Raw genomic sequence first — 26,009 nt, forward strand, 5'->3', positions numbered from 1 at the left:
AGAGAGAGAGAGAGCGCATTTCGAAATGCATGCGTGTGAGTGTGGGTGTGCGTGTGCAGTGTGCAATGGTCGTGTGCCGAAGTTGATGTCGAAGTCGAAGCTGTGTGGCATTGCTGTAGTCCTCACTCTCAGTTTCTCTCTCTCTCTCTCAGTCGCAAGTTGCCGTTAGAATATCCCACCGGCCCTTTTTATACAGGGAAATTCTCTGATCGCACAAGAGAGATAGACGACATCGCCAGCCAGCGAGAGAGAGAGCAAACATACGAACGAACGAAACAACGAACGAGAACAAAAGTGAACAAACAAAACACAAACGAAGCAATGCGACGCGCCGCGACGGCGCGACGACAACGACTTCTCTCTCTTCGAGTTGCAAGACTGAAAAAACAGGGAATTTGTTGCTGCTGCTTTAGCTGCTGCTGCTGCTGTTGGCCTTTAACGAATTCTATAAATCAGTCTTTCATTTTCTCTTTCACATCATTCAGCCATTTTCTCTTTGACGCGACGGACGCGTCTGCAGCTCGCAAACGGACGAACGGCAAAACGAAACGGGCAACGGTCATACTAAGCGCACGAACAACGCTTGGGAATTTGGTTTTTTGTCGGATTAATTAAAACAATGTTCTTCTTATGAATGTTTCGCCTTTTCGGGTTCTGTGCTACCATATAGTAATAACAAATACGTAATGCAAATATCTCCAGTAAGTGAAGAAGCAAAAGAAATGCACTAAGTGTATTTAAGAATAAAAGAATACAAAAAAATATAAGAAGCAAACAAACGTGCGTGCGTGCGTGCATTGTGAATGTATGCGAGTGTGTGTGCGTGAAACATTTAAGCTTTAAGTGCTAAAAGCGTGCGTTGCTGCTGCGCTTTGGATACCCAGCGACGTCGCCGTCACCATCATCGCCGCCAGCATTTGGAGCTGCTGTCTAACATTAAATGTTAGTATACCAACACAAGCATAGCTAAATATGTACATACATACATACATACATATGTATACACATACATATGTACATACAAGAAGAACAGCGAGCAGCATAAACGAAACGTCTGCAAAGATGCGACGGACGCCTGCCAGCCTGTGCCTGACTGTGTGTGTTAAAAATAAAAGTAATCAAAAGGGGGCAGCGATTACGTCGCCGCTGCCGCTGTCGCTGCCCTCGCCGTCGTTGGCGTTGTAGTTGTCGTTGTCGTTGTCGTCGCGTGCATTGCTCCCTCTCAGCTGCTGCGCATGTGTTTGTAGTTGTAGCTGTAGTTGGCGTTGTCGTTGTCGTAGTGTGTAGTGAAGTGTATTATACGTATACAATGCATGCCCATGTTGTGCCCTGCTTCAATTTTGTCAAACTATTACAGCAGCGCTTACATTTACATCATACGTTAAATAAACTGTTAACATTGAGTCCGAGACTCCGAGTGCTGCGCTGTCTGTCTATTGTTTGTTTTTGTTTGCCCACGCAAATATGCAATGATTTTTTGTCGCGTTACGCTGCGCTTTTCGCCTTCCCCACTCTCTCTCCACCATCCCAATCATGCATATTTATCGCGTTCGTTCTCTCTCTCTCTCTTACACACACAGCCCGCGTTCATTTCATTCATACCTTACAAATGAAGCGTGCTCAATTGTGCGAATGGCGGGTGGGTGGTGGGTGGTGTGTGTTGGGTTGGGTGGCTGCACAGTTAAAGTGACGGGAGTTGGGGTTGGAATCTGTGTGTTGGGTGGTGGATACACACACACATACTCACACCACGAAGCACACATACAGATGCAAATACACAGGCGTCTTACAAGCGGAAGTGGAAGTCGTTCTGTATGTGTAAGTCTTTTAGCACTGTGTTTGTGTGTGTGTGTGTGTGTGTATCTAATGGGATTTTCTAATAAAATTTAAATTGTTGCCGTTTTTGCTGGGCGCCTTCTATGAATTTAATATGAAGTGTGTGAGAAGTGGTCGAATGAAATACGAGTGAATAATTTACGAAGCACAAAACTTGCTGTTTTATACATAAATCTCTTCTTTAAATCGGATGCTGAATATGCAATTAACCTCAAATTTGTTGCTAATTGTACAAACAAATACATAAATCGTAACGCAAAGCAAAATAAACTCTTTTTCTTACATGAAACTTTAAAAATAAAGTGAAATATGCTTCATATGTGAATTCTTCGTGTGATGTAAAATGCCGTCGCTTAAAATATTAAGTGCAAACTGAAAATTAGTGAAAAACTTCTTGATAGTGTGATATTATACAACAATCAAAGTACATTAATGAAACTGAAAAGAATAATATTTATTTTATATGGAACAATTTAAGTTTTACCTTAAAAAAAAATTGAAAAAAAGGCTGTTTGAAAGACAAAACTTGTTTCTTATTCTTTCAAATAATAGAAAAGAGTGTAAAACACGGAAAATAAAACTAAAACCACATAAAAAAAAAGAAACATTTTGAAGCATAGTAAAAAAAATATTTTGTGCATTAAAGTGCAATAACTTTTAATTTATAAACATAACTAAACTCGTGTGCACTAAAGTTATTTACATAATTAAATGAAATGTTAAAATTAATCTAAATGAAGTAAAGTGACTGGTAACTTCAGAGTTGTGAGAAATGTGAGTTGTCATAAAATAAGATCGAAGGAAGTTAAACAGAAAATTAAATACAAAAATTAATCAATACTTATCACAGTTGAAGTTTTCTATTTAAATGTAAAATCTTCGAGATTATCCTTTAAATTGTGAACAGCACAGAGAATTTGAAATTCCATGTGTGCATCTGATTATATGAAACAAAAGAAACCTCACCAATGTAGAAAAACCTCGGACCCAAAAGTAAGGCGTTACTTCTTGGCAGAAGCCAACCCGACCAACAGAGCGGCTTAACATTAATCTTCACATTTAACGATGCGTTTAACAGGATTGTTGTTGTCACAGGCAGCGAAGAGGAAGACATAGAGAGGAGAGTGAGAGAGAGAGAGAAAGAGAATATAGGCAGGTGGCACAGAGAATTTCAACCTAAATGCCCGAAGCAGACCTAGAGATTATACTTTTGGGTCGTAAAAAAAAAACCCAAATAAAATAAAATATTTTGAGCATTCAAAGTCGTCAAAAAAATGCCGAAAAAAAATGTTACATGAAAACTCAAAATGAAATGCAATCAGCAGTGACGATAACAATGACAAGAACTGCTTACAAAACGAAAATTAAGGGAAATACTAGAAGTAAAGAAGCAAACAGTGAACACTCTAAAAGTTATCTATTTGATTTTGTCAAAGATAAAAACCTAAAACTGAATGCATTCAGTGTTAATTAAAGTAATAGGAATCAATAAAATAAAAACATTTTAAATCTCGCAAAAAAAATTTACACCTGTGAAACACTTTAATAAAAATAATTTTTATATAAATATCTTTTAAAATTTCAACTCGTTAGAGTTAAAAATCCCACATGTGATTATCTTTGGCTTTTATTAGTTCACTGTAACGAGCGTGGACTGTAAAGACAAAAGATCTGAGCACAAGTGCATACACACACACACACACACACGAATGCAAGCCGACATAAACATGGATTTATGTGTGTTGAGCGTGTGTCGATGCGTGCATTTGAGTGTGTGAAAGACTCACGCTCAACGCTTTTTATTAATTCTGTTAAATATGCACACACCAAAAAAAATGAAAATATAAAAAAGAAACAAGAATTTCAAACAAACATCAAACGCGGGCGGTGAGGAGATCAACAAACCGCTCTGCCTACGTGCAACTTCACAGTCGCAGTCCATTTCCCATTACGTTCCCCCTCTAAAGCCAAAACGGCTCTCTGCCTGCTGCGGCTGCCTTCACTGAATGCTTGCTACTGAAACTGAAATTTTCCCGCATTAGAATGCTCGTGCTCCGTTTCGTTGTTGTTGTTGTTACTGTTGTTGTTGGTTGGCTGGTTATGTTGCATGCGGACGACGACGGACGCCGCGACGTCGTCGACAGACAACAATCCAGCGGGACTGTCGGACTGACAGAGACGGACAATGCAGAACGCAAAGATAAAATGAGAGAGCGAGCGGGAGGGAGAGAAAAATAACACGCGAGCCGGAGCCGCAGCCAGAACCAAAGCAGAAGGGCATGCAATGGAAGAAGGAAGGGAATGGGAGTTGATTTTATTTTTCTTCCTTTTGGGCTGCTGCTTCTTGCCTTGCCTGTGCTCTGCGCTATGTTGTGTGTAGTATTATTTTTTTTGTTTACCTTATGCTTTCGTTTATCGACCCGTTTTTGGTTTTGTGTGTTTTTGTGTGCTACATATGCGTTTTTGTTGCGCTCTCTCGCTCTCATTTCGTTCGCGTGCTCTGCGCCGCTCTCGCTGCGAGTTGAGAAGCAGCAACCGCAGCATAATCGCAGTTTGCATGCTTTTAGTATCCTTTTGCTAGTCGGGGGAAACAGTTACTGGGATAAATAGAATAATCTACGAATGCAATATTAACGTTACGCAATTAAAATAATTACTATTTCCTTGCTTTCCTTTTGTTTTATTATATTTTTAAAATATTAAAGGTAAACATAAGTTTTGTAAATCAACGATTATTGCAATAATTTGTATGCTCTTAAAAAGCTGTTTTATTTAGCACCTGTGTCGGGGTGTGGCCGCAAGTTAAATTTCTAAAACATACGTTTTTACGCTGATAGATATACCAAAATGGTTACTTGTCATTTAACAGTTTGGTACATTTCCAATAGTGTAAGAAATGGCGCGTCATTTAAACCCATTTTATAGATTTTACATAATTTAAACTCAGTAGAGACCATTTTTTCTCCATATAAAATTTATAATAACAATTTCCATTGCACAAAAAAAAAAACGTAAAATAAGTTGTCTGTCAAAGCGACGGTTCCTCATCTCTTCGTAGCAGTCAGCTTTCGAGTGTGTTGCTGTTAAGGCACTGCACGCGGTTTCGATTGTTTGGGAAATTTCACAGCTGTTGGCTCCATTGTGTGCGTTAACAGTGAGATAGAGATGCGCGTGCGTTCCACACTGTTAGTTAACAGGCATTAAAAAAAAACAAGACATAAAAAGAAGAAAACAAAACTAATTGTTATTGTGATTATTATGTTTTTATTAGAATGAATTAAAGTGTATAAAAAATGCGTGCAACATAAGAGTGCACGCTTGTGGGGGCAGCAGCGCAGTAGCAGCAACAGCAGCTAGCATCAGTCGACACACACAGCGTGTCCAAGGTGTGGCAGCAGCTTTGAGTAGTGAAAAATGATTTTTTTTTTGTTTTTGCTGCAAATGCATTATTTAATAATGTTCAATTATTATCTCTCTTTTACTTTACAGTGGCGTTGCCACCTCGCTCAGCTGCGCCGATTCCAGCACAGGCTCCAGTGAGGATGCATCTGAGCCCGGCTCACCGTACAGTGCGCACTCGCTATTGAGCGACGAGCAGCAGCAACAGCAGCAGCAGCTAAACAAGATGCCGCCACAAATACTCAGCGCCAGCGCCGCAGCGGCAGCTGCTGCCAGCAATAGCAGCAGCAATGCAACAGGAACAGCAACAGCGAACGCTGCAGCAACAGTTGCTGCCAGCAATCAGAATGCAGCGAGAAGCAACCACAGCAACAACAACACTGCCAAAATCACCACAACAATAGCTCAACGCACCAACAGCAGCAGCAACACATCAGCAACAGGAGCAACAACTGCAGTGCCAACGCTGCAATGGCCCTGGAACACAAGTCTCGGCAGCACCTCAACTGCTGTGCCCGCCTACAACTCATCCTCCACACCCGCCACTACAAAGAAGCGTGCTGCTGTTGCCAGCAATGGCAGCAACAGCGACGCCGCCAGCAACACTGCCAGCTGCATTGCTGTGGCAGCGAAAAAGTCACGTGCCGAATTGCAAGGCAACAACAGCAGCAACAACGGCAACAGCAGCAGCAACAACCTCAGCACCAGCGACAAAAGACTGAAAGCCGCCGCCTTGGAGGAGTCGCAGACTAAGATCACGGGTTTCTTCAAGTCACAAATGAAGGCGACGCCTGGCAAGTTGGCCACGCCCTCACCACCGCCCACAGCAGCGGCAGCAGCAGCGAATACGCTTACAATGAGCACGCCGGCAACCACAGCATCGCTCAACAAATACTTTAACATACTATCGCAGCTCAACGAGCAGAAGCAGCACCAGCAACAACAACAACAACAACAGCCGCAACCCAAGCCAGCAACAGTTGCTGCGGCGCCTGCAATAGTTGCTGCTGCGGCTGCAACGCCAACTGCTGCTGCTGCTTTGCCTGTGCCAGCACTCAAGAAGATCGAACGCAGCAGCAAGCAACCGGCAAAGATTGCTCAAGTGGCGCCCAATCTGCGCAAGACACCCAGCAGCAACAGTCACAATCATGCCGGCAACAGCAGCAGCAACAACACTGGCAAATCGCCCGCCAAGAAGCACGTGGCCATTGCACCGCGCACGCCCGAGATGAAGCAACAGCAGCAGCAACAGTTGCAGCTGCAAGCATCCAAATCATTGCTTGCAGCAACCGCGTATCGTGCGTCCAACGGCAACAGCAGCAATGCGGTTGCCGTCACAGCAACTGCAACGGCAGCAGCCACGGCAGCCGTTGCTGTCGCCAAGCCCTGCCAGAAGCTGCAACTCGCCGCCGCGCCCACAGCCACGCCCACTCAGAATCCCACGCTCTATCAGCTGCCCGTGCAACTGCCGAATCTGGTGCAGTTGCCGCCGCAACTGGCAGCAGCCGCCAACATCATGCAGCTGAACAATGTGGCCAAAGCAGCAGTTGCTGCTGCTGCCAGCAACAATGCGGCGGCAGCAGCAGCCTCGGCGCAGGCAGCACAAGCAGCAGCCGCGCAGTATTTCCTCAACGGCACCGTCTTCAAGCTGCAACAGGTGACGACGGCAACGACGACGACAGCAACCACGGCGACGGCGGCAGCAGCAACTGCCGGAGGCGTCAATCCCTTTGGTCTGCTCAATGCCAATGAGCTGCAGGAGCTGCTACTCAAGCAGCAACAGCAGCAGGTGCAACAACAACAGCAGCAGCAACAGCAACAATTGCAGCTGCAGCAGGCGGCGGCTGTGAAGGCGGCTGCAGCAGCCGTGGCCACGCCCACTGCGAATGGTGCTGCCAACTTCCAGGAGTTGTTTCAGCAGCAGATTGCCGCTGCAATTGCAGCCCAACAGCAGCAGCAGCAACAACAACAACAGCAGCAACACCAACAGCAACAGTTGCAGCGTCTCGGCGCCGCAGCAGCAGCACAACCCGTGTTTATGGCAACGCCAGCGGGATTGTTGCTGAATGCAGCCACGCTGCCAGCAATGTTGGCGCAAGCAGCGGCCGCAATTGCCGCCAACAGTCAGCAACAACAGCAGCAGCAACAGCAAAAGGTTGCCGCCGCTGTGGCCCTGCAGCAGCAACACCAGCAGCAGCAGCAACAGTCGCTGCCAGCGTTGCAGCCGATACCCGCCTTGAGTTCCATCTTTGAGCCAGCCGCTGAGCAGCAGCAGCAACAGTTGCAGCTACAGCAACAGCAGCTGGCGCAGTTGCTGCTCTCCCATCAGCAGCAGCAGCAGCAACAACAACAACATCATCAGCAGCAGCAGCAACAGCAACTCATCACTGCCAATCAGCCACCGCCGTTGACAGCAGCAAACAGCTGCAACAGCAACAGCATTAGCAACAATACTGCCAGCAACATAAGCAACAACAGCAATGCCTCGAATAATTTAAGCAACAACACTGCCCTGCTGCCACAACAGCAGCAACAACAACAACAACAGCAGCAGCAACAACAGCTGCAGCAACTGCCACAGCAGCAGCAACAACAGCAACCACGTGCCATCATCAAGGGACCGCCACCGCTGGTCACCATCTCCTCCGCCTCCAGCTCCGCCCTCGGCACAGTTGCCGCCAAATCGCGCAGCTCGCTGCCCTCCGCTTTGGCCAAGCCCTACCAGAAGCGTCCGTCGCCGCAGCGCCAGCAGCAGCAGCAACAGCAGGTGGGCAAGTGCAAGTATGCAGCAATCGCCACGCCCACCACGCCGCCTCCTCTTGTGCCAACGAGCACGGGAGCAACAGCAGCCACAGCAGCAACGGGAGTCGGAGCTGCTGCCAAGGAGCTGCAGCAGTTGCGCAAGAGTGCCACGCCCAGCAACATTACGCCCACGCCGCCTCTAGTGAGCATAGCGCCTGCGAAGCTGACGCCCACGCTCAGCATGGCCAAGCAACAGCAACAGTTGCCGCCAACCACAGTTGGCAAGATCTCAAGCAGCAGCAGCAGCGCTGATCTCTTTGATCTGGTGAAGAACTCGAATGGCGCCATCAGCATTGTGGGCAAATCACCGGCAGCCAGCAACAGTTGCAGCTTTGCCTCATCGCCAACACCCTCGCTCGCCCTCACCCCGCTGCCCTTCAGCTCGCCCAGCAGCAGCAGCAACAGCAATTCCTCGCCAGCTCTCTCGGTGCACTCTTCGAGCACTTTGTGCTCCTTTGGCAAATCCCTTGTGACCATCAAGGCCGAACCCATCGAGGAGACACTCTCCGCCTCCACCGCCTCCTCCATGCCAACGCCCACTTGCTCAGCCACGCCTACAGCATTACTGTGCAGCTCAACGCCGCTTGGAGTGGCCAACAACAGCAGCCAAAATCCGCAAAGCTTTGCCGGCCAGTTGCCGGGCACTCGGTGCGTCAATGTGAAGCACGAGTTGCTCGCCGAGTGCAGCGGTGGGAACTCGAATTGCAGCAGCAGCTATGCGAGCACCAGCAACTCGGTGAGCTCCGCTGCGGATCTCTCGCTGGAGGCATCGACGCCAGCCACTTCGCTGAGCCCGGCGCCGTCGCCTTCGGCCAGCAGCCAGAGCCAAACGATTCCCATTGCATCGCCGGAGGGAAATGCCAGTCAGCAGGACATGCTGAGCGAGCTGGTCACCTCGTCGTGCAACTCCAGTGGCACCGAGGATTGCTCGCAGACCGCCTCGTTGCCGGCAACCACTGTGGCCACCGCCACAGTGAGCACGGCAGCAACTCCGATTGCCGGCAGCAGCAGCAGCGGCAGCAGCAACTACGACGAGGAGGACGACAAGTCGGTGGCCTCCTCGGAGGCAGCGACGCACAAGCGACTGACGCCCGAGTCGGGCATTGGCGGCAGCCTCAGCAACAGCGAGAGCAGCAACTCCATAGCCGATGCCATGTAAGTAATCTTCAGATCAGTTGTTGACAAACAATTTGTTTAATTTGCTTTCGATTTAGTTCCAGCAAATCCGCCTGTCCGGCTGCCTCTTCGGTCTCGGTCTCCGCCTCCGCCTCGGACAGCAACTCGCTGGCCAGCAACGCACCTTCGCCCGCCTCGCCCAGCAACGATGATGGCTCCTGCTCCGCCCCAGCAACGCCAGCACCCGCGCCCTGTGCTCTGCTGGACACAACGCTAGCGGAGACGGCCAGCAAAATGCTGCCCAAGTGCGCCATCTCACCGATATTGTCGCAGCCCAAGACGATCCGCTTCCCAGCTGGTGCTGGAGCCGGCGGCAAGGGTGGCAAGCGGCACGACGGCGTCTGCTACTGGGACAAGTGCAACAAGAAGCACGAGAGCAACTCGAAGCTGTTGGATCACATGCAGACACATCACGTGAACACCCAAACAGGTCCCTTTGCCTGCCTCTGGGTTGGCTGCAAGGTCTACAACAAGGAGTCCTGCTCGCGTCGCTGGCTGGAGCGGCACGTGCTCTCACACGGCGGCTCCAAGCAGTTCAAGTGCATCGTCGAGGGCTGCGGACTGCGCTTTGGATCACAGGTAAGTTCAACAGTTGCTGATCTTGGCTGCAATAGCAAACTAATTGTGAATTTCTTCAACTTGCAGTTGGCGTTGCAGAAGCATGTGAACAATCACTTCAATGCCACGGACAATGCCAAGGAGAGCACCAACAAACGCACCTCGGATCCCCCAGTGCCCAAGCAGTTGCGCAAGAACGGCAAGAAGCTTCGCTATCGCCGTCAGCCCTTCTCTGGTAAGTTGCCTTTAACCCGCCTTCTAATCTTGCAACGCCTTCTAATCTATTCTGTGCTTTTGCAGCGCGCATGTTCGACTTCTTCGACACGGGCATCATGGAGGGACTGCAGCATCGTCTGCGTCAGATCAGCACGCTCACCAACGGCGCCCAGGCGATCACCTTCCAGGGACAGTGTCTGATGCGACGCCGCAACAGCCAAGGCAGCTACGAGTGCTTTGTGCGCTGGTCGCCGCGTGAAATGTAAGTTAAAACAACTCTTCTAATCTTTGAATTGCAGTCAACTAATTGTGTGTTTATCTCTCTCTTTTAGCATCTCGGATGAGTGGATGCCCGAGTGTCCGAATCGAACGCGACAACACACAAAGGTGCTGCACATCAAGCACATGCGTCCGGCGGAGAAAACCTGCGTCGACAGTCTGCTGAGCACAGCGTACAGATTGCGCTATCATGCGCAGCTCTTCGATGACGACTACAACGTGAACGAACAGCAACAGCAGCAGGAGGAGGAGATGGACCAAAGCAGCAGCGAATGTGCTGCCAGCGACGATGACGAAGATGACGATGATGATGAAGAGGAGGATGAAGATGAAGATGATGGTGTATCGGGCACAATCAGCTCGACCAGCGGTAGTGGCACAGTGTCCAGCTACCAACAGGTGCTCAGCATAGCCAAGCTGCAGATGCAGCAACGTCGAAAGCATCCGCGTAAGCCGCCCAAGGTGACGACACAACTGGTGCCCACGGATGCGTTGGTGCCGCTCTAGAAAGTATTTTTGCCTAAGTAGTTGATAAACGGAAGAGAACGAGACGAGATGAGACGAGAAGCGAAGGACAAACGAGTAAACAGTGACAAGTAGTTGATAGAGAGATAGTTTTGATAAGGACACAACAACAACCACAACCAGCATCCCCACCCCCCGTATCACATAAACATAAACTAGAATTAACAACTGTAACATATATATAGTATATATACTGACATATACAACATATATCAAGATAGATAATGCCATGTACATAGAAGTCGCTTCAATATCAGAACAAATTTTAACTTGACTTATTTACTTATTTATAATGTTAACTCGTAACTTGACTTGAACTAATTTCTGTAAATTGTGAACTGCCTAAAACGAGTAGAAGACGAAGCAGAGGAGCCTTGAGACTTGTTTCCCCCCTCTCCCCTCTTCAATCATCTTCAATACTTTCGATTTTTGTTTGTTGTATTTCCACATTTCATCATTTGTTTCATTTCTCATTTTGTATTCCAAAACTTCCAAAAAAGAATGAAGAAAACGCACAAATAACAACAACAAAAAGAATAAGACTTGAAGCATTTATCGCTAATCATTTTAAAGTGTAGCATTAACATTAATTAAGCAGTTAATTAATGATCTTTCATGTACTCAATGTGTTTTCAATGAGCAATGCAAACAGTTTTAAGTTTTTACACACACACACACACACATTTCGTTAGAATTGAACAAAACCTAAACAAATTAATGTAGTCCAAATTTTTATACTTTTTTGTAAATATTAAAATTAATTAGTTTTTGCTCTTAGCTCTAATTCAATTTCATTAAACATTACGCCTAAACACAACTTCTCATTTAGAAAAGAAAACAAACAATACAAAAGGAAAAAAAAACTAAAAGAAATCAAAATAATAAACAACAAGCTGTTTTTTTAGAATTTAATTTGTTTTTATTTCGTTTTTCGTTTTTGTTTTTAATGATTAACAACAGTCGAAAGGTCAACGAGCTCGCCTTAAACAATTATTAAGCATAATTAATTTTCTACGCCAATGAATTTATAAGTGTTTAAAGCTAAGATTATACAACAAAAAAACAATACTATACGAACCCTAAGAACATTACTCAACACTGCCAAAGCGAAATGAATAATACAAGAACCACAACCACAAGATGAAGAACTAGAAGAACACACGAAAATGTGGACAAACAGTTATAAGAACGACTGATAAATGTAAAAAAAAAACGAAACACAAAGAACAAAAATCGTAAAAGATAAATCAAGCATTATCTTTTCTGTAATTCTTAGTTCGCACAAAGCTTATCATAATTCCCATATATATAATACGTATACATATATATAAACTATATCTGTGTGTTGTAGCTGCGCCTGTAATCAAGACCCTTCTCCCCCGCCCCCGCCCACGCCTATAGATGTAAGCCTATATGTAATACTCGTGTAGATAAAGCCAATCAGTTTTTGGGCATTACTTTGTACTTTCATACAGTAGTATATATACATATATATATATACATATGTATTCATAATACGTTTGGGTTTTCTCCATTTTGTAGATGAGGCAAAGTTGCATTTTGTAAATGATATAGTATTAAAATTGAAAGCAATACATTTTTAACAATTGCCTGGAAGTTCTGAGATTAACGTAACTAAAAAGAGAGTCAACAATTTGGATTGCCTAAAACCACGACAAAAACAAAAAAAATAATGAGATTCAACCATATTTTGTACCGAGAGAAAATTCAAATAAAAAATATAAACTACCTCAGATTTTTGCAAACAAAATGAAAAATAAAAACATAAAAAACATAGGAATTTTTCGAGAAAAGTTTTCTAAAAGACAACAAAAAAGAATAGAGACTATATTTAAAAAACAAATAACAACATTGTTGCAGAACAAGGGAAAAGTTTACAGAGATAAAAACTCGTAAATAGATAAAACTGCATATTTTCTTATAGAAGACACTCACACACACACACACACACACACAACTATCATGAGCTACTTACATACATACAGTTCAGCATATTCCCGTTTCACAACACTGCCCGTCATCAGATTATTATATAGATTTTCAAATTATTTTGTATATAGTTGAAGCAAAAATGCATAAATATATCATGATATCAATTCAATTACTAATAACGCAAACCGCTTTAATAAATAATACTATCTAAATAATTATTATAAACCTATTACCGATTTAGCATTGCGAAAGCAATAAAGAACAAAATGCGAATTAAGCATGGGAGATTTCTCAGAACTTATGAATAATTTTAGAGCTCGCCAAGCAGACAGCAATTGATTTGACATTCAGTTCTCGGGCCCCAGATCTTGAAAGAGATGTGTGTGTAATAGAGATCGAGAGCCCGCATATTGTAACTAATGTAATCAAAAGTACAGTCTACACGTAACAATGGAAAACATATATATATTATATATATATATATATATACATAGATATTATATTATATAATATTAACTCTACCATATACACAATTTAGTATGTACAAGTGGAACAGAACCGAAACAGAAACATGTAAGCTCTGACAAATGAAAAAAATATATAGAGGCAAGAAATACCATTGAATCGATTGTCGAATTATTTACTTCACTACTGGGCGGGACACCCACAGAGATTAAAAGAACAAAAGGTAAGTAAAAAGCTCAGGAATTGTATTATTTTGATGATTTCATACTAACGATAACATCTGAAGCGTAATATCAAACGATCATCAATTACTATCTTCATCTATTTTATCTCTCTTAACAATCCAACCACCCTCAGTTCCGTAATGGAAGTCGAAGCAGCCGGGCTTAGCATTAACGCGGACAAACCAGACCTTATCCTCTTCCCACTTCACGAAGAGGTATAAGGTACCCATGTGGACCCCCCAAAATGAGGCTGCACTACGCTAAACCCTAGCCAAGCAGTAAAATACCTAGGTGTGATCCTGGACAGCAAACTGACTTGGCAGCTCAACCTGTTAGAAAGGGTGAAGGAGGCTACCGGAGCCTTGTATAGGGCGAAAAAGATGCTTAGCTGCACTTGGGGCTCTCTCTCCTCATCTTATTCGGTGGATATAGTCTGTGTTGTTCGTCCTATCCTCACCTACGGTATTCTAGTGTGGTGGCAGATCACTGTAAAAAGAACGTACCTATCCATCATGGAAAGGACACAGCGTCTAGAGCTACTGTGTATCACAGGCGCCATCAAGTCGACCCCTCGAGGTAATAACTGACGTCAAACTCCTTAACTTATACGTGCAGTCAATAACCTCAAAATTGGTCCTTAGGATTGCTGCCACAGGCAATCTAGGTCTATCAGGCTATGGTAGGGCTATTAGTACGGACCTGGATTATACTATCCCCCTCACGTGTACTGACCATACTAACACGGTTTAACTGGAACCGGTCTGCTGGCGGGAAGGGTTATGCATTCCCGAAGCCCTCAACCTCTTCACCGAGGGGTCGAAGATGGACAAAGGAGTCGGTGCGGTCGTCTACTGCCCTAACCCGGTTTTCAAAACTCCTACATTGCAGCATCTTCCAGGCGGAAGTCTGGCAGAAGTGGCTCGGGGTATACAGTGCAATTACAGCTCGATAAACATCTTTGTTGACAGCCAGGATCAATGTACTCAAATGTGGTCAAGTCCTAAGTTGTCCTGGAAAGCAGAAGAGCAATAGAGTCGCTGAACGCATCTGAATTGTGCGAATCTACTGGATCCCAAGCCACCAGGTCATCGATGGCAACGAGATCGCAGACACTCTTCCCAAAGAGGGGGTACGGGTTGATGTCGGCAAGACGTGTAATGTGCCGATATCCCTGAGATCTCTAGGCAGGGACGCGACCTGGAGTAATACCAACTCGTGCAAAACTACAAGGCTGATGTGTGCTTCAATAAACACAAACTTAACCAAATACGTCATGCAGCTTTCCAGGAAAGACTACAGACTAATGCTCGTAATTTGAAGTGGTCACTGTCCATGTTGTAAAGCTGGGTATCACGAACAGCGATCAGTACAGGAAATGCAACGAGTCCGAAGTCAGGGAAACACGTGAGCATCTTCTCTGTAGTGGTCCAGCGTTATCCCGACTCCGGTTCGTCGTGCCATAACGAACTTCGTGACATTTCATGACTACCACCCAGGATGTTGCTGTCTTTTGCCAAAAATGCATCCATACTGTGCGGCTTCAGAGACGAAGGGACCTTCCACCGGCTCAGCTACGGACCTCCACTGGTCTATGCTTCGACCCTAGCAGGGGCAGCCGGCCCTACCTAACTTAACCTAACAACCTTTACGAAAATTAATTCTAGGATTTTGTTAGTTTCCCGCACTTAATTTTATCGACCTCCAAGTTATGTGTATAATCAATAATTAAAAGCTTAGTATCGTTTCGAATTGAGAAAAGGTGGCGTAACAGAAATCCATTTAATTTAACACCACACATCAATAATGTTTATATTTAGCAATAATAAGGGTTTTGGGATAATCAAAGTTTGTTTCTTTCGTAAATGTGATTTGTCATTTATGAATCATAATTATTACATATGGACAAATCAGCATATATATTTTCTATATAGTCGTTTGTTATGCTATTCAGAGCTTTGGCTTTTAGATTAAGATTATATACGCGATATTAACCAATATACATAGGTAAACATGACAATACAAAATCCTATTATTAGAAACATTGACTTAAGGATTTAAGCTATTTTCTGGACATGTTTTGCTCAACTTAATTATTTTAATTTGAGAGATTTGAGATTTGGTGTGGTTTTTGTGCTAGCATGTTAGACTTTATAGCATCTTCTCAAACTAAAAGAACCAAGCACTAAGATAAACGTTTTGGGTTCTCGGCTTTTGTTAAAAAACCAGTAAGGTTACAGTCGACTGTGAGATTCCATCTTTAATAAATTCATTTATTGCAAAGCTATTCACACTCCCGAGTACTCTACCTGTTATATCGATATACTAAAACATATAAAATATACTATAGAGTACAAATTATACCAGATTGTTAACCAAAGCAGCTAAAACTCGATTGCAGAAGTCGTTTTTCTACCATTTTTATTTGGCTGCAACAATATTTTAAAGAATCTTTAAGATTTAAGATCTAAGTATTCGTTCGGGAGAGAAACACATGGCTATATCTTCTCGGCTGTAGACGCTGATCAAGAATTTATATATCTTATAAAGTTGGAGATGCCTCTGGAAGCACAAAGATATGATACTATTCTACCCTAAGAGTAGTGGGTATGAAAACAATCAAATTTTTAAACTCCTGCAAGTTATCTTTACATTTTCTATTATATTCTCAGGATTTCTGATATTTCAAGTTTTAAAATATAAATTGAAAAATATTACTTTCATTTTATGTATATGTATCGCAGTCGATAATCAAAGCTATAACTATGACAAAATGTTGTTAGGAAGAAAAATTCAACATCCATTCAAACGAAAATTTTAGAGAAACCTAAAGCATAACAAATTTTAGAACGTTGTACAAAATTTATTAATTCCTAGCATTTCACATTATTATTAATTCAATTACCAAATTGAAGCTAGATTGGAATCTCAATCGGTGCTCACTGAGTTAAATATTAAGAAAAAAAATCAGACAAGTGTTGGTTTTATATATATTATAATCGAAGTTTTACATTTGACAGTGGTCTTGGTCATTAGAGAAGTTCTTCTTCATCGTTTTTCACCTCCTTGTAAGCCATATTTATACGTCCAATGTAACTTTAGTGCCCAATCAAGATCTCTTCACAAGTTCAGCCTTTGGTTAAATCCGCTATAAACCCATTTAAACCAATAGACAAGTCAAAGTATTTTTTTTGGAAATTAGAAATTACAATTTATTTCATACAATGTCTGTTGTTGTTGTTGTTGTTTATCGAGTACACAGTTACAGTTACAATTAAACCTTAGATCGATTGCATGCGAGGAGGGGGTGAGAGCGAAAAGAGAGAACGCAAATTGCACGGAAAACAATGGAAATACTCTACAAATTTTCCTCACCAAACGCAAACAAGACGAACAAATCCGACAGCCACATACTCTACACACTTCAAGCAATTACCTCTGTCACTGACCAATTTACCCCCCGCGCGTCGCATTTCTCCCGCCACCCAAGCACACCAAGTGAACGCAACACGGGCGCTGCAACTCAGTGGGCATAAGGAGGGAGGAGGGAATGCTTCGCGGGCGGGGGGAATTGGATGGCAACAGAGCATTATGTACAAATGTTGCAGACTACAGTGTAGAGCACATTGCGTGGATCCTCTTGAATTGTTGTTGTCTTTTTTGTGCATGTTTTGTTCTTGTCTCCGCTTTGGTGGGGACAACTCGAGAGTCGAGTGACCGCCAGCGAATCTCCAGGGCCGGATCAGTGGCGAAAGGGGGGAAGAGGCGCCCCGCACAGGTTGGTCACCTCCGCGTTCTCAGCATCACGAATGCATCGGCGGCCAACGGGCAGGGAGGTGTTGCCTCGCCCCCTCTCTCCATGACCACATGCCCCGGGGAAAAGCGTTGCGGATAACTCTCAGTGGCCGGCAAGTTGCAGTGCTCCCCTCTCGCTCTCTCCTTCCTGTTGTGGTGTTGTTGTACAAATTGTTGTTGTTACTTGCTAGTTGCATACAGATCGAACATAGGATGTTGATTTTAAGGTTTAGTTTTCGACTAACTTCTAATTTGTTGGGATTTTACAATTTTTTTGTTGCATTTTTCAACGTTGACACAAAGTTGGTGTTGTTTTGTTGTCTACGTTTTTGAGTTTTTGTTTGTTTTTCGTTTTGCTTGCACGACTTTTGGTTTGATGTTGTTGTTTGTGTTGTGTCGGTTTGTTGTTTTATAATTTTGCTACTACATTTTCATGTTAATATTTTTTATACATAATATATATTTTATATATAATATTTGTTTCTTTACTATACAATAACAGCGGAAAAATTGTGTGTGATTTTATATAGGTTTTCATTCGGGTTGATTTGTGTTTTTTCTCATATTTCTCGTTTTTCAATACCATCCTCTTTTTGTGTTTATAACAACTCTTTTTCTCATGTTAATATGTATAATTGTTTATCATTCATTTTTGTATATATATATGTATATATATATATATATTATGTATATCAATACCGTAATTGTTGTTTTTGTTTTGTATTTGTATTACAATTTTTTATGTATTTTCTTATCACAAAAAAATCATAATTATATATATATATATAATTTATTATTATTAATTTTTAATATATTATTCTTAGAATTGAACAATAATTAAAAATAAACATAGGACTTAGTTACATTTTTGTATGCATGTGTGTGTGTGTGTTTGGGTGTATGCGTGTGTAGTTTTTATGATTGTATGTAGTTGTTGGTTGCAGTTGTCGAAGTATTGCCAAGTAGTTTTTTTTTCTATGTTGTTCTTGTCGCCTTCACCCCCAACAACAACAATTCCTATTCTCGCCAGCCGTTGTGAGCTTCCGCGGCACAACAATTGTTCGCCAGGGTGGCAACGCCATGCATGCGCGCGCGCGCTCAAACAGCTGCTACCGCCAGAGTTGCCCTTAAACAATAGCTGCAGTGCTTTAGATGTTTTCGTTTTGTTGTTGTTGTTGGTATTCGCTTTTATTTGTTGTTATTTTGGCCCTTTTCGCTAAATTTGTTTTCAAATTTTTATGTTGCAGCTGAATGCGCAAATTTACAATTGTTGATTGATGTTGTTTTTTTGTTGTTGTTGTTGTTGGTTTTTCTTTACAAACTTCTTTAACGAATTTTACATATACACTAAACATTATTTAATAATAATAATGGAAAAAACAAATAACAAAGAGCACACGTTTTGTGGAGCGCAAAAAAAATAAGAAATATATAGTTTAAGAAAGAGACAAATTTGATATTTGATATTACAACTTTATGAACTTAACTGCAAAATTGATTTGAACGGAAAAATAAACTAAACTAAACAATGCACCAGCAATTTGTTGTTGTTGTTGTTTGTCGCAATTTGCAAAGTAAAATACACATAATTAACAAGTAAATCAAACGTAATAAAAATGTTGTCGCTGTTTGTTGTTGTTGTACACACTAAACCAGAACGAGAATGACAACCCTGGTACCTAACTCCTATTTGCAGTTGCAGTTATTGTTATTTAGTTTTTGTTGTTGCTATATACAAACGGCCACCAGAGTTGCCACCCAGACGCGTGCATTTTCATTCCTTTTGTTGTCGTGGTTGGTTGATTTCATTGTTATTTTGTTGGATGGTTTATTATTTGATACACTTTTTACTTGCATTTCTTGACGTTGACGTTGATGTATGATGTTCTTTTGTTGCTGGGCTGTTTGTCTACTTCTTCTTCTTCTCTTCTTGTTGTTGTGTGTGTGTGTTGAATTGATTGATTTATTTCGTGTACAGGTAGATGGCCACAATCAAACCGTAGAGACCCAACACTTCGGCGAAGATGAGAATCAGGATCATACCGACGAACAGACGAGGCTGTTGTGCTGTTCCACGCACACCGGCATCTCCCACGATGCCGATCGCAAAACCGGCTGCCAGGCCCGAGAAGCCCACAGACAACCCAGCACCCAAATGAATGAAACCCCTAAGAAATAGAAAACATTATAAAATTAGGAAACTCTTTAGATTTTCTTTGCCTCTTCGATACTCACTTGTACAGGGAATAAGTTGTGGGCGTATCCAGTTGGCCGGCAATCAGGACAGCGACGACCAGACCGTAAATGGCAATGATACCCGCCATGACCACAGGAATGATGGATTTCATGATCAGTTCAGGACGCATCACTGACATGGCAGCAATACCGGTACCAGACTTAGCAGTGCCATAGGCAGCGCCGAGTGCTGTAATTGCAAAATAAGGATTACGAATATTAATATTTTGAAATGAATACATTAGTAATTTTTAGTTCATTTTCGTCATGTCCATCGAATCTTCTACCTAACCTACATATTTAAATTCAAGAGCCTTTCTTTAATGCGGTCACACTGACAGCCAAAGTAACCTTGAACTTTGTCCATTCCGTTATTTTGATCATTCTGTTGAAAAGTACTTCAAATTTATGCGATAAAACACAGTCAGCGCTAAATAAAATATACTGTAAAATGAACGTAACATTTTTGTTCGTCACATGACTGTCGCACACACATACAGCCATAAAAAAATATGTATGTGAGTGTACATAACTGCTCAATACGCGCTAGAGTCAGAGTTGTTGAGTGGTTTCTCTCTGCTCTCTTGTTCTCATATTTGACTGGCTCTCATTACGATATTTATTTGATAAGGTCGCCTAAATGCAAAGAAGCTAAATTGCTAGAGTTGCCAAATAGTCTGTGCATGTGTACGAGTGTGTGTGTGTGCACGCGCACTGAATATTGAAATATAAAACCAGTTTCGTATGACGGTCAATGGTATTTGTTAAATTCATTTTCAAACAACTCATATTGTTGCCTCTGTGTGTGTGTGTGGAGCGCTAATAAATCGAATTAAAACACGCACACAGTTACGCTCGTAAAGTGCTGGTAGGCTAAAAGCAAATGCATGCCTTGTGACTGCCACACTAAGTACACGTATGTGTATGTGTGTGCGAGTGAAGCTTTCATGGTGTGCGGGCGTACGGGCGAACGGGAATACAGTCGCTTCCAGCATTAATTGTCACAGTCATGTGACTTTTAATACTAATTAACTATATTCATATTCGACTCATTCTTACGGTGTAAATTAAAAGGGCTTTGCTAAATAATTAAACGCTATCAACAATCGTGTGCCAAAGTCGTGCTGTTTTCAAATCAATATCTAATAGATTATCAAACATATATTATTATTTATTATTGCTGCTTCATTTGTCAATGTCGAAAGAGAGAGAAAGAAAGATAGAGAGATCACGCACAGATACAAAATGTACGTCATACGCACAAAAGCGGCGTCATCTCGCAGTCATAAAAAAAACCGGAAAGTACTCGTTTCTTTTTATTCTCTTTTTGTTTTTATCCTACTACCAATATAAAGATTCAACATATATAGATATTTATACACTTGCCGCTATCCATACATGCAAACAAGCTAAAATCTGAAGCTCAATCTGACGTTGCATTCACCATCGGAAACAAACAAGATTTTTATTGGTCATCGTTATGGGGGTTCGGGGATTTCCAGACGCCAATTTAAATATAGCGAATGTATGCGCACGTATAAATAAATAAAATGCGTATCTGCATTTATTCAAAGTCTTTTCCCGCCCTAGCAACAAAATGGAAAGGCATCGACACTCAATTGCAATTAATCAAGTGATGTTCATTCATTGAAGACAATATTTTACTATAGGGAAGCAAACCATCTGCCATCAAGACATTTAAAAGTTGTGAATTAGATTTGTGGCTGGCAATTGATTCATATGGTTCTAAACAGGTTGAAAAGGTTTCTCCTACCTTTACATAAGATCTAACAGAGAACAGGTGCAATTTTTATTATCGCCATTAGCACGACAAGGTAATAATCTAATATACCTATGTGTGCTTGACTCTTCCCATACTACCACAAATGTGCCGTTGTGTGTGTGACTAACTGACGTCACAACTTTTATCTGATTAAGATTCGCCCTAAAAATATAACAGCTGAGCTGAGCTACGTGCATCGTTATTGTTGTCACTGACTGTAAAGGACAAACAGTGTGTACACACTGAAATAATGATTAAACACAAAATAAACAGACTTTGTTTTTGGCTTTGACAGCAATAATAAAGCGAACGTTGCGCTGCATTTAAATGTGCAAATTTGCACTTATTAATGAATACATCATTTCAATTTAAAAATGTGGCATTGGCTTGTGCTTGGTGCTCGTTTTAACTGATCTTTCCGAGCGACAGACGCATGGCAGACGTTATCGTGGGCGTTGCTGAACAATACAATACACAAAACGCGACGGCGGCGGCTAGAAGAGGAAGCAGCAAACAAGAGCATAGAGGAACAAAAAACAAACAACCAACCAGCACATTTTAAGATAAATATAAAATGTGAAGAATAGTATATGAGAAACGAATAACGATATATGTACAGCGACATACGTATGTACACACTTAGTATATGTGTGTGTGAGTGACTATGTGTACAACAACAAATTGAAGCGTCACAGTTGAGTGCGCACAGCAGACTGTCTCTCGAGAGAGAGTGAGAGTGAGCAAAAGAGAGGCAAATAATAGCAGTAGGCAGCATCTTATCAAATACTACTCAAAAAGGAAGAAGAGAGAATTGTTGTTGCCATGTTGTCGTTTTGTTTGAGACAAGCGAAAAGTCAAAAGGCGTTGGAATGCACAATCTACACACACGACGAACAAGACGAGTGAAAATCAAACATTGTGTACATTTGTTCTGAGCATCTTAAATTCATTTTCTGGCTCTAGTTCTAGCGCATCTATCTTTCTCACTCTCGCTCGCGCAGATAACAAAAGTTTGCAAAGTTTGTGATTACAATTTTTTTCTGTTTTGTTGTGCATTAATCTTCGTTTTTGATTAGATAATGTGCTTGCACAGGATGTGAGAACAAAAATTGGCAGTTATAAATTAATCATATTAATTACAATTGGTTATTAATTAATCTAAAATATATATGGAGTTAAATTCTCCACCCACCAACACACGAAAACATAAAAGTTGAGTTGAGTTAGAGTTGCCACGTTTTAACTGCCACTCTATCTCGCTCTCTCTCTTACTAAAGCAGGGTCGTTATTACACTCAAGCTCTCTATGGACATTTTTTTTTTTGCGATTTATCCCAAGTTAGCGTAAAGAATAAACAGCAAATCTAGCACGTGACTTTGCTTACAATTTTTACATAATTAAAAGAAGCACATACACACATACGGTCTGTGCATGTATGTGTGGTCTATATATAAATATTGGTTTTACTATCATTTTTATATGTAAATGTATCTACTACTATTTTGCTACTGAGTTTGCGCACGCAAAAACAGCATGTGGGAGTAAAAAGTTGCTTGCGTGTTTGTGTGTGTGAGAGTGTGAAGGATTTCTGAAATCATTAATAAACGACTAAAACAAAAGCACAATGGAACAGACACTGATAAAAACTCAAAGCAACGCCCAATGCAGCAGCAGCTGTGACGATATCGAAAGCCAATGAGTCACAATTGAATCAGTCACAACATTTTGAGCGATGCACAAGTTATTTTGCAAGTGCGAGCTTTACATCAATTCTCTCTCCCACTCGTCCGCTTGATCACAGCGTTGCCAGACTTCGTCGCTCATCAACCAACCAATCAGTTTTATGCAAATACAGCAGCAGTTTGTGAGTTGAAATGTACTTGGAGAAACGGCTTAACAATGAATTATGCTGTTGACTTTCCATTACATAAGTAATAAGTACAGAGGCGATATCATTGTTGCCATGTCAAGACGTTTTAGCGCTATCTAATATAAATCTTGTGACACTAACAAGAAGGGTAAACATTATACGTGAGCTCTATTTTATTGTGAGAGTGGAAATCACAAGACTGAGTTTTGATGCGTGACATAAGAATTATGTCATTGATTGTTTACTTTCAAATAGGTTGAGACCTTTTCTTTTCCTGTTGTCCAAGAAATACGGTGAAAAATGCATGAATTAACAGTATAGTATTCTTTGATCAAAAAAGTGAACGAGGAGCGCGTGCTATTTTTCATTACTTTCTTTGCTTTACGCTGGTGATCTTATCTTATCACTGTCAAGTTATTGGTAAATAATCCCGCCCCACTTATCAGCTAAGGTAAATAAGTAGAAATGTATGGCCTCCGATAAGCTTCATAAAAGAATCGCAGGCATGTGATGCCACTTTGCAGTGTTATGGACTCGACGATTGATCGTCGCAAGGGGTGTTTGAGGTAACAAGACGGGGCATGTGATTACGATTATGATTATTATGATTACCATTACTGCCTTGTGAGAAATGGACAATGCAAGCAAAGCGCTCAATCATGTGTTTGTTTAAATAGTATTTTCCATGTGAATATTACGATCAGATAACAACAATGGGATTGATCGGAAATCAAATACACGTATGTATATTGTGGGGTAACCCGCATACATATATCAGCTGACTTATATTTACATGTTAATGACACACGTGATTTAGAAAAATGCATATGACACATACATCAACATATACTGCGTTTAGTGGAAACCTTAAGAATGCTACTGCTACCTGCTGCTGTTATTCATTAAAAAGATAAACCAAGTAACGAGGGGCAAAGAAAAAAAATCATTTAGTATGGCAACACCGAAAAAGTTGGTCTTGTGACTGTGTGTGAAAAGGAAAGCGAGCTTCGCCGACTCGTACAACTTCACCAAAAGCGTAACTCTGCTCTACTCTCTCACGTACATAGGATTGAGAGAGCAAGAGCGAAGAGAACAATAACGAAAAGTGTGCGCAGCGCTCTCTCACGCTCACTGGTGCTCTCTCGCTCTTCTTTTATCTACCGCTCAGAGTTGCTGTTGTGTGTGTATGAGTAATGCCGTTTTTAGCATGAAGAAAAAAACGGCAGCAAAATTTCTAATTTCGATGCTGCCATTTTTGTGTTTGCAATAAAAGCAATTAAAAAAAATGCGCACAAAACATTTATACAAAATTCAATTGAATATTTTTTTTTATGTAATAAGGGTGTCTATTAACTGTTGTGGTTAAAACATGGAATTTTTTTTTTGCTAGTCACGCGCATTTGGAATGAACTCAAACTCAACACAGACACAAGTGTTTGTGTGTGTGACTTTGGATGTGCGTGTATTGAATTTTTGTACACTTGCCGCTGCCGTCCACCTACAAACGTATCTACATGGGTACTTTTTCTTGTTCTTTCTTTGCTGCGCTGCTGCTGCCTTTTCTTCTTCTTCTAGCCTTTACGCCACACAAAATGTTCGATTTTTCTACGCATGCAGCGCTCCGATGATTTAAAGGAGTTTTCTGCGATGTGACGATGATGGATTAAAGATGGAAGAACACTCACCTGAGAAGATAATGGCGGACGCTGCGCCCATAACACCGAAGAAGGGGCCATAGATGGGGTTATCGTTGCTGACATCTGTAGACATGTTTGCTTTGTTTTTTGTGTTTTATTGGGCTACAAATGAAAATCGAAATTTGAATTTCTTTTGTTTCTGTTGCTGTTTCGCTTATATTATTGCACTTTGATGTTGTGTTATATCGGCGCGTTTTTCTTTTAGCTTTGCAAGAAACAAAGTATTTTTATTACATATACAATATACGTATGTGTGTGTGTATATATATGTACAAAAAAATCTTGCGCTGCTTTTCGAACCACAATGCTGCTACGACGACGTACGATTTGTGAGTGAGAGCGCGAGATACGAGAGACCGACCGAGAGCAAAAGCACTCGCTTGGCTGACGATTGCCTCACAAATTATTGAATTTTATCTCGACTTTTTGAGTGCGACGCTGAGAGCTCTTGTCCATGTGTATGTGTGAGTGCTCATGTCATGTGAGTGCAAAAGTGTGTGTATGAGCGCATGACGGAATGAGCTCACATAAAAAGTCCAATTGGCAATGACAACGCGCTGGAAAATTACACACGCACACTCACATACATTCACCGAGTCACATGCACACGCACATGAGTTATTTAAAACTTCTTTTTTTGAAACACAATTGACAGAATTTGCGCGTTTTTCTTCGTTCTTTTTTTCTTTCGTTCAGTTACTGAGTTAATTTTGCAGCAACTTTTACGCTCACCGTTCGCTCACACATACGCATACATGGTTCGCTCATTGCCAACGGCCTGTATTGTGCATATGTGTGTGTCTCTGTGTGTGTGTGTATGTCGTGGCAGAAAATATTGTACCAAATTTTGGTATGACTTTTTTTGCTCGTGGCTTTTTCATTTTCTGTTTGCTTTTCGTTTTTATATCGTAGCAGCATTGTTGTTAACATTGTAATATGATTATATTGTGGATTTATCATTTTGATTGCGCCTCATATGACTGGTTGTTTTTTTTTTCACTCACGTGATTAGAAATCTAATTTAAAGCAACTCGCTTCTGTGGCTGGCCTTTCGGGTTTATTGCTGGCTGCTGCTGCTGGGCGACTGACTGCACGCTCTGCTTTTGGATACGGCACTGAACGGGAGTTCGAGTTTGCGTTTTCTTTTATAAATTTTGGTCACGGGGGGCGGTTGTAATCAGCGTGACCACGGGCTTAAT

At 41.9% G+C, this 26,009-nt stretch overlaps 2 protein-coding genes across 3 annotated transcripts; one reads left to right on the forward strand and one right to left on the reverse strand.

The window, feature by feature from the left end:
* Nucleotides 1–557: 557 nt before the first annotated feature.
* Nucleotides 558–11,657, forward strand: LOC132790413 (zinc finger protein jing-like). Of its 2 annotated transcripts, none has more exons than XM_060798913.1 (6): nt 558–942; nt 5,326–9,192; nt 9,252–9,792; nt 9,859–10,006; nt 10,072–10,249; nt 10,320–11,657. In XM_060798913.1, the coding sequence occupies exons 2-6, from the start codon at nt 5,462–5,464 to the stop codon at nt 10,771–10,773; spliced, it is 5,052 nt and encodes a 1,683-aa protein (XP_060654896.1). In that variant the 5' UTR covers nt 558–942; nt 5,326–5,461; the 3' UTR covers nt 10,774–11,657. The 2 variants fall into 2 exon arrangements, with proteins under 2 accessions (XP_060654896.1, XP_060654897.1); XM_060798914.1 differs by lacking the exon at nt 558–942 and adding an exon at nt 5,065–5,222.
* A 4,958-nt stretch (nt 11,658–16,615) lies between these two features.
* Nucleotides 16,616–25,970, reverse strand: LOC132788626 (V-type proton ATPase 16 kDa proteolipid subunit c). The gene is made up of 4 exons (XM_060796124.1): nt 25,815–25,970; nt 24,799–24,912; nt 19,461–19,650; nt 16,616–19,393 (listed from the first exon to the last, which is right to left on the reverse strand). Exons 2-4 carry the CDS (start codon nt 24,881–24,883, stop codon nt 19,189–19,191), a joined length of 480 nt encoding a protein of 159 aa, XP_060652107.1. The 5' UTR covers nt 24,884–24,912; nt 25,815–25,970; the 3' UTR covers nt 16,616–19,188.
* Between the last annotated feature and the right edge of the window lie 39 nt (nt 25,971–26,009).

This window comes from Drosophila nasuta, chromosome 3 (assembly GCF_023558535.2).
Source record: "Drosophila nasuta strain 15112-1781.00 chromosome 3, ASM2355853v1, whole genome shotgun sequence".
NCBI lineage: Eukaryota > Metazoa > Arthropoda > Insecta > Diptera > Drosophilidae > Drosophila > Drosophila nasuta.

What these genes read in the sequence shown, in the direction of transcription:
- LOC132788626 (XM_060796124.1), bottom strand. Translation starts at nt 24,883, where the DNA reads ATGTCTACAGATGTCAGCAACGATAACCCCATCTATGGCCCCTTCTTC. An exon ending in GTCCGCCATTATCTTCTCAG is followed by an intron (nt 19,651 to 24,798) that starts GTGAGTGTTCTT and finishes TTGCAATTACAG; the next exon opens with CACTCGGCGCTGCCTATGGC. An exon ending in ACAACTTATTCCCTGTACAA is followed by an intron (nt 19,394 to 19,460) that starts GTGAGTATCGAA and finishes TCTATTTCTTAG; the next exon opens with GGGTTTCATTCATTTGGGTG.
- LOC132790413 (XM_060798913.1), top strand. Translation starts at nt 5,462, where the DNA reads ATGCCGCCACAAATACTCAGCGCCAGCGCCGCAGCGGCAGCTGCTGCC. An exon ending in AACTCCATAGCCGATGCCAT is followed by an intron (nt 9,193 to 9,251) that starts GTAAGTAATCTT and finishes CTTTCGATTTAG; the next exon opens with TTCCAGCAAATCCGCCTGTC. An exon ending in TCGCCGTCAGCCCTTCTCTG is followed by an intron (nt 10,007 to 10,071) that starts GTAAGTTGCCTT and finishes GTGCTTTTGCAG; the next exon opens with CGCGCATGTTCGACTTCTTC.